At 38.0% G+C, this 12,006-nt stretch overlaps 2 protein-coding genes across 4 annotated transcripts in view; one reads left to right on the forward strand and one right to left on the reverse strand.

The window, feature by feature from the left end:
- ARHGEF33 (Rho guanine nucleotide exchange factor 33) overlaps positions 1-12,006 on the forward strand; it is a 110,136-nt gene that overhangs the window by 82,800 nt on the left and 15,330 nt on the right. The gene's annotated exons all lie outside the window — the stretch shown is intronic.
- Positions 1-12,006, reverse strand: part of SOS1 (SOS Ras/Rac guanine nucleotide exchange factor 1) — a 132,029-nt gene that overhangs the window by 9,443 nt on the left and 110,580 nt on the right. For all 3 annotated transcript variants that reach the window (XM_019647800.1, XM_019647799.1, XM_019647797.1), the window contains 3 exons: positions 6,330-6,502; positions 6,007-6,123; positions 3,781-4,045 (listed from right to left, as the gene is read on the reverse strand). In XM_019647800.1, the coding sequence (XP_019503345.1) occupies positions 3,781-4,045; positions 6,007-6,123; positions 6,330-6,502 (555 nt within the window). The remainder of the gene's footprint in view (positions 1-3,780; positions 4,046-6,006; positions 6,124-6,329; positions 6,503-12,006) is intronic.

The raw sequence follows: 12,006 nt of genomic DNA on the forward strand, positions 1-12,006 counted from the left end.
CTGTTGTTCAGCATCTTAGCTGTGGAGGGCAGTGTCACTGGCCCTCATATGTGGGATCCGAACCGGGGCCCTCTGGCATCCCAAGCGAGTTCTTAACAAACGCGCCACTCGGTCAGCCCTGATTTTTTAAAATTCAGGTTTCTCTCTCTAAGTTTCGCACAATAGGCAGTTATTTAAATAATTTGGACCTTGGTTTTGTCCAGTTTTTCGGGTCAGAACAAGGATAATTTTATATTCCAGATTCAGTTGGCAATAATATTAATTTGATTGGTTATATAGATACAGTGGTCTTATTTCCCAGACAGCCCCAATTTCAAGTAATCTACCTGATTATCTCCTTTCCATCTGTGCTGATATTTATTTGGAGGCCACAGTTAATAAAGGGTAACAATCAAGCTAATTCTAATAATCTCAGAACATTAAAATTCATTTTTATATTTGATATTAAATGAAGCTATTGCTCTGTCAGTGCTTCTCCTCATGACTTACTTATTAGGTACCTATGACATAACGGGTAAAGGGAGTATCCAGCTCTAGCATTTACCTACTTCTGTATTTTCCACTTGGAAAGGAAATATGCCTGCTGGAGATAAGCCTCAAGAACATGGTAGTGCACTTAGTACAATATAGGAAAAAAATAAAAACACAAAGCTCATGACAGCTACACCTGCAGTCTTTTAGAAAGAATTATTAAACCTGTGCACATACACATTGTGCACAAAGATGCAGGCTTGGCTTTGGTCATATTTATTTACACCACAGGGTCAGATTCATGCATATGGTAAATTTGGGGTACTTTTCGAATTTGTCACTTTAAACTAATTACTTGGTCTCACAGCTGGAAAAATGCTCTAGAAAAAAACTCTTTTAAAATTATACATGCTTTAATGAAGAAATATACTGAAAATCCTTGTCAGCTGGGTACTGAACAAATTTATTGATAATGACTTAGGAGTGAAATCCAATTAATTAAAAAAGTAGTCAAGTACAAATCCCAAACAATAGATCAGTGGTTCTCAGTCTTGGCCTGCACATTAGAATCCCCTGGGGAGTTTTTAAAAAATACTGATGCCCAGGTGCCAATGCCAGACTAATTCAAGCATGGGCTGGGAATATAGATATAGTTTTAAAGCCCCCAGGGGGATTATAATATACAGTCAGGGTTGAAACCACTGTTGAAGATACTCTCCAATTTATAAATGAATCATTCTTGAAATAGCACCAAGCATTTTCCCATATGTAAAAAAATTATGTAAATCATGCATAACTTCTTCAATTCACAAAAGCCTGCTAAATGCAAATGTATCTGAGATTAGAAACGAATCCCCTACAACAATCTTCTATGCAGAAAATCCTTGCATTCCAGCTTGAAATACTTGGAATATATCTTTTCTTGTCAAAGCGACCCCTAAGGGATGGAGTTAATGCTCATCTGTAGCACAGCCCAGGTCAGACCTTTGGCTCCCTTCTATGACTAGGCAGCCTTCAAACAGGAAGGTCCCAAGATCACTTCATCCTTCTCTCTTCCTTGCTATAGCAGCACAAACAGTGAGCTGGTGGTCTTTCCCCTTTCCCAGCCACTATCACTATTACCTCAGAGATGGACCTGGCCAGCACAGTGTGGAGCAGGGCTCTGAATGTGAGCGTGCAGGGAGCAGCACCTACTAGGTGACCAGTGTGCTTCCCTCTCTGTCTTCACTACCTAGCTTTCCATGACCATTCTTGCCCATTCTGTGGTTATCTTTGTGGAAACTTCTACATTTATGTCTTCACCACTCATTTAGCATTTGCTAAGCACTTACACATCTCTGGTAAATCTTGCAATCTTAATGAGAGATGAAAAATAATTGTGGTACAAAGAGAATCACAGCATTTAACAATGGTTAAACATTTAACTATGACTTTCTTTATACTATGATTGTTTTTCATCTCTCAGTGAGATTATATGCTTTACCAGAGAAGATGTGTAAGTGCTTGGCAAAGAGTGAAATATACAACAGATACAGGTTGAATAAATTATTGGTTATAAATTATTTTGGGAAAAAATCTTTAAGAAGCAAAAGAGTACTATTTTAACTAACCAACATTCTAGTCAAACTTTGCCTTTTGGAAAACGTAAGCAATGGAACTTTCTGCTTCTTTGTATTGAGTGGAATATGTTAGGATGACATGAGAATGTAGGCATAGCAGCTGTTAGCTGCCAGAACCTAGAGAAACAAGGAAGTAGGTATTCACTGGTGGCCACACAGTGGGTAGCAAGTAGGGCTCTCTGGTGACCTCTCCTCCCTGCTCCCCACCACCCCACCCAGTACTAGCAGATATGTTAAGCAGAAGTGGGGTCAACAGCAGAAGAAGACCTTTAATACACATAGGCCACTGATAAGTTTTAAGTAAGGGACTAACTAAGCATACAGTTTTATATTATGCTGGTTTATTTGATTTCAAAACCAGTTATTTTCAATTTTTACTAAGAGCAAAGGGAATAGTAATAAGGGTTTTCTTTACTACAAAGAAAGAGAAATTGAGAAAATCCTCAAGGCTAAGATTACAAAGTCTAACTCCTGGAACAATGGTTTCTCCTAGGTCAGTGCTTCTCAACCTCTTCCCCCATAATAACATCATGGTGCCTCTGAGTTTTGGATTCTACTCTGTCAGATACTACGGCAGAATTTGATCTATACATTGAGTTAGGACAGCCAAAGGAGAGAGCAGGAAGAAGTGGTTATGAGAGGGTTAAAGGTGATTAAAGTTATGATTTAATAATGAACAAGTGAAAAAAGGTAGGTGTTCTTAGAACTTTAAAGCTCTGTATGAAATTGATTAGGAAATTAATTAAAGCAGGGTAATCTACATATAAAAGGCAGCCTCTTCAAAGGGCTAGGGCTGAGTTAAACAGTTTGGTAGCCACTAGCTACATGTGGTTAGTAATCATTTGAATATGGCTAGTCCAAATTGAGATGTGCTGTGAGTGTAAAATGCACACTGGATTTTTAAGATTTAGAACAAAAAGAGATTGTAAAATATCTCATTAATAAATTTTCATATTGATTTCATGTTGACAATATTTTACAGATACTGGGTTAAATAAAATGTATTAAAATAAATTTAACCTTTTTTTTTATGTGACTATAGAACACTCAAAGTACACACATGTGGCTCACATTAAATTTTATTGGGTAGTGTTGATCTAAAAATAAGAAAGGGATGAGCGATAGTATGCAGTCTGTGAGATTTGTATGGCTGGGCTTGAAAGCATAGACAGTGTATTAGCAGGCACTAGATCCCATCTGCTGGATGGTGTAGACTGAGAAAGGTTAAGTAGGAGTTTGAATCTGATAAACTGTTATATTAGAAACTACAGAGCTGGGTGGGAAGGAAATGATGTGTACTGAGTAAGTAGTCAAATATAATAGTTTTGGAGGCAGCATTTAAAGCACCAGATTGACATTCCTTTCAGATTTTAGGAGTTATCTTTGTTTCCTCTGGATATGAGGGATGCATTTTAAATTCACCAATTGAAAACAAATGCTCAAATGAAGTTTAAACTACCAATTTCATTACAGGCCTTTCAAAAATGTATAATAAACTTAAAGAGGGCTGTTCCAACAATTTTTTAAAAATTTTTGAGGTGCTGGAGTTTAGAATTTGTTTTATATTTTTATAGATCTTTGAAATGGTATTTGTCTACACATTTACAAAAAAATTTTTTAAAATATTCTTTATGTCTAGCACATATAATATTAACAATTACATTAAAGGACTTAAAATTTTAGCACCTACTTGAGTGAAAAGGGCTCGAATGATCGGAATCAAATACGCTGCAAACATCTGTGGTACTAGAAGCACCAGAAGCAGGAGGAGGTGTTAACGGTGTTCTTGGAGAATTTGGTGCAGATGCGGTACTTTCTGTTTCACTTTCAGGGATCCTACTATAACTAATTTTCCTTGGCTCCTGCTGCAGAGGTGTGGGATGTCTCATGGTACCTGGTCTTGGGTTTGATGGACGAACACCAGGAGATTTTAGGGGATAACTATATTTTTTTGGCTGTAGACACATAAAAAGAAACACAATACTTACAACACTATAACAGAAAGGAAGGTTTTTCTATATATATGCCTCATAAAATTCAACTAATATCTAGGAAAACCATAAACCACGAATAAAGAAGTTACATAATGATTCGAATTAATGTGTTCAAGTTTAAGCATTAACATTCCATTTCCATAACCCTTGGCTGTCTAAATTACTAGGGAATGAATTTCTTTAAATAATTGAGTCTTAATTCTCTAAATACCAGAGTATTTGTTATTTTAATATTTTTGGATGGAAATCTTCCTAAGATATGTTGTATATTTCTCTTGGCTTTTTAAACAGACTATGTTGAACTAATTTAACTATGCTGGAAAAGCCAGGATCATTGTTAGGAGTTATGAAACCTTACTATGCTGTAATACAGTAATGCCATCAGGATCATTTGAGCTATTTACAAATGCATTAAATTGCCTGAGTTTTCATCTGTATGTTTATGTTAGTTTTATGCAATTTTCTTACAGAGTGATCATTTCTCAGTGATATCAGCATGCCTCATTGGAGCAGACTATTTCCAATTTTCTGTTTTTAATCCACCTTTTATTTTTTATTTTATTTTAAGATTTTTATTTGGGAATTGGGGGAGGGGACCAGCCAAGTTGGCATTCTTCAATCTTCGTTGTGGAGGGCGCCAGCTGCCATCTGGCTTCCCGTCGGCAGCTCGTGGCCTCTAAGCTCAAGGTGCTGTGTTCAATCTTAGTTGCGAGTGGGCGTAGCCACCATCCCATGCGGGAGTTGAACCAGCAGCCTTGTTAAGAGCGCACGCTCTATCCACTGAGCCATACATGTGGCAGCTCAGCTCAAGGTGCCGAGTTCAGTCTTAGTTGCGGGTGGGCATAGCCACCATCCCATGCAGGAGTTGAACCCAGCAGCCTTGTTAAGAGTGCACGCCTTATCCACTGAGCCATCAGGGTGGCAGCTCAGCTGAAGGTGCTGAGTTCAGTCTTAGTTGCGGGTGGGCGTAGTTCACCATCGAACAGGCAATCTTGTTGTTACACCAGCTGAGCCATCCTGCCACCTGTTGACAGCTCAGTGACAGCTCAGCTGAGGCACAGTGTCACTGGCCCATGTGGGAATCGAACCGGCGGCCCTGTTGCTCAGAGCTCGTGCTCTTCAGCCAACTCAACCAACTGAGCCACTCGGCCGGTTCTTTAATCCACCTTTTAAAAACTGTTTTAGGTCTTGAGAAATATTCTTGTGAGGAAATGGCATATGCTTTAATTCCAAGACATTATAAGATTTATCTTGGTTACTTAGAAGCCATTTATGTTTCTTCTTGACTGTCTTATGAATAAAAGAGGTTATATTCAGTTCAGTGAGGTGATGATACTGTACATAAATTTGACCAAGTAAAAAAAAAAAACAATGGAAACTTTATTTCCCCCAGAAAGGTATCTTTAGCCAATCCTGTTATTTTTATGGCTAATGATTCATGGTTAAAAGTTCTCATAAATCATTACTTTGAAAGAAGTCCTAAGTACATATAAATGAACTAGTATAAATTAACCAAATTCCTTGCCCTTAAAATAAATCTTGAATAACTTTTTGTTTAAAAAAATAAAAACATTCATATTTTCCTAATTTCTTCACCTATTGGGTTGTTGGCAAAGTCATGATGTACTTTTCTACGTTTTTCGTTGCAAAAATGTGTCATGACTTTTCTGACAACCCAATATATCAGGATTTAGTCAGATTAATATTAATGCTCATTTATGTGTAACCACATGGGATATTCCTGAGCATACTTATTAAGCACTTCTTCATTACTTTCATCCACCACGTGTACTTCATCCCTGACTGCCTTTATAGAAAACTAATCTGTACAACACATATGGTAGTGACGGCCCCACCAGATATAGATGAGAACTGCAAAAAGTACATAAATGAAAAAAATATATAATGATATGAATGCTTACAAATCTTGGAAGAGGCTTAGGGTTTCGTGGTTCTATTTCTAGGGATTTGTTGAAAAGATAATCTGTAAATTCTTTTTCCATGCTATTTCCCATTGGATTCAAGTTTTCAAAGAACCTCTAAAATAAATGCAAAGAAACAAACAATTATTAACATTAAATATCTTAAATTCAGTGTGAAATTCATGAAAATAATTTAACATTTAATGTAAGAAAATCTGAATTATTTAAGTTTTATTTCCCTTTTTGTCCTCTACAAAATAAAACTGCCTTTCATCAAGTGGTTTACAAATCAGAAATATGTATACTCAAATAATTCAACTTACTTTGATATCTGATTCTACTCGTAAACAATAAGGCTGATTTTGGTACTGCTGGATCTCTCCTGTTATTTCTGCTACTTTCCTCCTTTTACTAAAGTTTATAAGCTCTTTTCCATGCCTTTTTAGGACCTCAGGGTTGCCTTCTTCTGTTTTCAAGATATTAGTTAGATAAATTCCTAGAAGATATAATGAAATTATTTCAAGGATAAAGAAGGGAGAAGTTAGTTTATTTTTTCTTTGTCAGTAATTGTAGGTATTTTCATTGTACCATCTCAATCACCATGACCAAAGAATCAAGGCATAGATTTCTATTTCATGAAAAACAAGCTAAATAAATATCAAGAAGAAGATTTTTGTAAGTATCAAATTCTATGACAAACTGAAGTTTTATAAATACCCAAGAAAAAGAGAGACAAAGTTTAACAAAACTAATAGATATTTCAGGAGAAATAATCAATTTTTCCTTACCCGCCATACCACGTTATTTGATATAAGTCATGATTTTGTAAAAGGAAATTTAAGAATAACCCGTCATTAATAACACATATTTTTGGCAAAAGGGGAAAATGTTAAATTCAGAGGATTGTATTTTCTGCTTGCTCAGCTCTTGAGGCCCCACAAGAGCTTGTTAGGATTTGTCATTCAGAGGTAGTGCTGTTGGGACAGTCTTACTCATGGAAATGTGGAAGGATCTGCCAGCCTGTCACACACAGACCGCATATAATGTATGTATACTTCTAGAATGAGTGGCAACCTGGTAGTGAGCGCCCGTTTCCTCATCATGGCAGGCTGTGCGTACACTGGATGAGGGGAGTGAACAACATAACAAGCACTTTCGTGCTTTACTCAGCCCTCTGGTGCCAGGAACACCTGACTTCCTTTCTGTTCTATCATGAAGGTTCTGGAGCCAACTCTGCTGCTTTCTACTTGTGTGAGCTTGTGCGAGTCGCTCAGCCATTCTGTGACTTGGTTGTCTAGTCTGTAAAATGAGGATAGCAGGGTTGTTGTGAGACATGAGTAAATTTATATATAGGGTTAGAATAGGGCCTGACAAAAGTAAATGCTTAATTAGCTATGCTTGTGATTGTTGACGTTGTTGTTGCTATTCTTGCCCTATTCTCTATGCTTCTGACTTTTCCCCTAAAGTGCTGACTGTGATGCTCTGGGGAAAGAAGGGTGTGTGAACATCTGAGTTCATTCACTCAGTACACATGTACTGAGTCTCCACTATATGCCAAGCGCTGCATTAGGTACTGCAGATATTATAGGGAGACGAACAAGACACCCAGTGCATGACTTCAGGGAGCTCAGAGCTTTGAATGTGGGCTACTACAGTACAATCTGGTAAGTGCTATGTTAGTACTAACGCAGAAGATGCTGTGAGAACACAAAGGAGGTGTGCCTAACTCTGCTGTGACCTAGTGGGAACAAAAAAGCATCACAGATGAAGTGATGCTTAAAGTAAGTCTCAAAAAAATGTGTAAAAGTTGAATAAGTAGAATAAGATGGAAAGGCATTCCAAACAAAGCAGCAGTGTGTACAAAGGTACTGGTCTGTGATGAAGCTTGGAAGGCACACTCAGAGATGGTGTGTTGTTTGGTATGGCTAGGCCATAGGGGTTTGGTGTGTGGGTAGAGGAGGGGTGGCAGGGTGTGAGGAGAGAGACAACAAGGGATTGATAGTTCTGACCTCTTCTCCATCACTGCAGGCTGTGCACGGGATAGGGAGGAGAATGAATAAAAGAACAGGCTTTAGTTCTCATCATGTATTTGTAGTTATAACTGCTTTTATGTTACGGACATACTTTTAAATACTAGAAGTTTTGGCCACATTCTTGCAAAGATTACTTGGTTATTTCTCAGTACCTAGGCCACTCTTGATTATAGGAGTACATTTGTAAGACAAATTTCCATGTGTTTTAGTAAGCACAGGCTCTTTTATTTTCACGTCTGTCTGCTGGCTCTTTTACTTCCAGCCAGTTATATTCTCCTCTATACTGTTGCATGATCTACTTAGCTCAATGTTCAGTCTGACAAATATGTCCATAATAGTACACATATTTAATGCAGCCAAAATCGACTTTTCATATTGTTCACAAATTGATGGCCTAACTATGAAGAGTTTGTGAGTGGGCAACACCTAGACTGGGTCATGAAGAGCCTTTTTAAAAGAGCTTAACTTGTATCCAGTAGGTCATTAGGAAATTATTAGTATCTTTGCATTCTAGAAGGATTACTCTGGCTGTACTGTGAAGCCAGATGGTTTAGAAGGAGTTTAGCCTAGAAGCAGGAAAATCAGTTAGCAGGATCACAGTAGTCCTGGTGAGACGATGACGGTCTACAGGGATAGAATGGAGGGCATCAATGAACTGATTAGCTGGCTTGGGCAGAGGGTGGGGCAGTGGGAAGGAGACTCAGCTTTGTGCTTGAGTGACTGAATGTCTGGTGGTATAATGACTGACACTGGGAACATGGCGGATAAGTTATAGGATGTTGTAGGTGTTAAAAGTATACTTGACTGAAGTTGTGCAAATGCTTGCACATAGATTTTGTGTAAAATGGAATTCTGTGTATAATGGAATTTTTTCCAGGATAAAATTTGGAAATTATTGGGTTGTCAGAAAGTCATAACGCATTTTTGCAACAGAAAAAATACGTCATGACTTTTCCAATAACCCAATATTTTCTGACAAATTAATGGCTAGTTAAAAGAACAAATGATCAGGGCCGGCCGAGTGGCTCAGTTCGTTAAGAGCTCGCTCAAGAGTTTGAGCTCTGAGCAACAGCGGTTCGATGCCCGGCCAGAGCTGAGTTGCCGCTGAGCTGCCAACAGGTGGCAGGATGGCTCAGCTAAAAAAACAAACAAAAAAAACAAAAACAAAAAACAAATGATCAAAGAGGTAGAGTCCAAACTTTGTGGATCACAGACTACATCAGTAAAAACTATTTAAATATGCATCCTCAATATATATATAAACACATATGTACATACATATATAATTTTTAAATTAAAAATGTAGTGCAAATATGTACACAGACCTCAATAGTATATATTGCTAAAGCTGAATTTTTTTCAATAGGTCATTTTACATACCCTGTGGAAAGGAAAAACAGAGCATTATGACATAAGTAATAAAAGGGTGAGCTTTCACCTTCTTGCTTATGTCCTTCCCAACCCTTCCTGGAAAAAGTGGCGGCTCAGGATCCTAGGTTCCCATAGTACTTTGTTCACACTTCGAGTTACACATCTCTACAATACAGTATTATATTTACTACATGGTGCCTTATTTTTCTGCCTTTTCAAGGGGTCTTATTGAGGGTATGACGATGTTTTATTTGCCTCTCTATTCTTAGCACCTTGCTAGCCCTGGGCCTGGCACATACAGGCATTCAGTAAATGTTTCTGAATGAATGAAAGTATATTACTTCAGAATAGAAGAGAAAGCATTTGGAGACTAGACCAGGATATCAGAGACACACAGTCAATTTTAAAATGGCAGGAAAGCAAGAGCAGAGATGAATCAAGTTGACAAGAAACAGAAAGACACAAAATGAAAGCTGTGTACAAGTGCAAAGCCAACGCTACAGGTTTGGATGTTTGTGCAAAGAGGTGAGACTTGGTTAAGGGAGGAATCTACATACTTTTACCTCAGAAGAAATGTTAGTTTGTTCATACATATCCATTCTACCTATAAGTAGACCATTTTAGTGTCTGGAGGAAAATTGGGATATAGACCCGTGGTCTGGCATAGCATTCATTCGAAGGAGATATTGTCTGACTTTTACTCTATAAATGGTGCAGTGCCAGCAAAAGACCTGAATGAGAATTTTAGTAAGATGACAGAGGAAGTAAAAGTGTCAGATACTACCCCTGACCCTCCCAAAACCAGTATGCAGAATTAAGGGTAAGAATCTGGAAGGAGTTTCTACAAACTATCATCTAGACAAGATGGAATTAAGAAACAGCTCTACCTACTGGGTCAGAACCATGAAAGGCTGCCTGGCTAACTCCAAGCACTGATAACCTTTAGCTTTGTAATAGCAAAAGTCTTCCTAGAGTTGCAGAAATGGCCACGGACAATTCAAATAAATTACAGTAAAAGAGCAGAGGCTCAACAACCAGGAAGATAAGCAGAAATGGGTAGGAAGGCTGGCGGGAAGGAAGGCTGGCAGGTAGGCTGTCTGTACCTATCAAACTACCTACATATGCTTGTATCATGCAGCTCACCATAAACCACAATGAACTGTATTCTAAATCCAAGTCTGAAACTTTCTTTGTTCACATAACAACATGTTATAGAGATTAGTAGTTAGTTCATCTGAGAGGGTACTGTGGAGAGTTCAGTTTGTGTGAATAAAGGCCCACCTATCATGTAGTACCAGGGGCTAAATCGTGAGTCCATTGAACAGACCGTGAGGTTTCTTTTTACCTCCATGGACCTGAGGCTTTAGGATATTGAAAGTAGTGTGACTATACACTCAGTGAGTGCTATGTGTCTTTCACTTTTTCAAAGCATCTGACATAGTCCCTGATAATTAGTACATACTCAAGGAATATTTGCTGACAGATTGGATGAAATGAACTTCAGACCTACCCAGGTCCTTCCCCAGGCTTCCTTGTATGAACTGGCACCACAGTCACCACACTTAAAATTAAATGTGTAGACTTTAATGTTTTACCAGAAAGAGAAAATAAATGACTCAATAGTTTTATCAAAAATTTTTGGGGAAAAAAGTCCTCAAGAAAACAGAATAAATTAATAATGATAAAAAGTAATACATGACATAAAAACATAAAATCAGAGAGAACAGTTAAATTTAAGATTTTATCTTTTGGAAGAAAAAAGCAAATTAAAACAAACAAGTACAAATAGAAATGGGAAAGATGTATTGCAAATAAGAGCAATTTTTAAAATAACATTTTTATAGATATAACTGAATGCTAGTATTTTTAAAAATAATAAAATGAGACAACTGAAATTAAAATTAAGGGAGAAATAAAAACATTATTAAAGAATTATATTCTCGGGCCGGCCGAGTGGTGCAATGGTTAAGAACTGGCTTGGGACGCCAGAGGGCCCCGGTTCATATCCCACATATGAGGGCCAGTGACACTGCCCTCTACAGCTCAGATGCTGAACAACAGCTCTACCTGGAGCTGGGCTGCAGTGAGTTGCTGGTGATGGCTAGGCTGCAGCCCCTGTGGCAGTGGGTTGCCATGGGTTACCATATGCAGCCAGCAGCCAGCGTGCCAGCGTGAGCAGCCAGCAGCCACAGTGAGCGGCCGTCCAGAGGCCAGCGACTGATATGCTTCGCCTGGGAAGAGCGCAATGATGGTGCCAACTTGGGCCAGTGAAGCAATGTCCTCCACAACTAGACTGAAGAACAAAACGACAGCATCTTATCTGCTCCCCTTCCCCCAATTCCGCAGCACTGTTCCCATCCGCCCAGTTTCCCAATAAAAAATCTTAAAAAAAAAAAAAAAAAAAGAATTATATTTTACAAAGGATTACAGGTCCAGATGGTTTTTCTTTTGGAATATTTCAAAATTTAAAGGCGAGATCATTTCATGATATTCCAGAATACAATAAATAAGATGGAAAGCTACTTAACTCATGTTACAAAGTAAATCTAACCATAATAACAAAAGCTGAAAAATATAGTACAAAAAGAAAAACCAC

Source organism: Hipposideros armiger, unplaced genomic scaffold, assembly GCF_001890085.2.
Source record: "Hipposideros armiger isolate ML-2016 unplaced genomic scaffold, ASM189008v1 scaffold_116, whole genome shotgun sequence".
Lineage (NCBI taxonomy): Eukaryota > Metazoa > Chordata > Mammalia > Chiroptera > Hipposideridae > Hipposideros > Hipposideros armiger.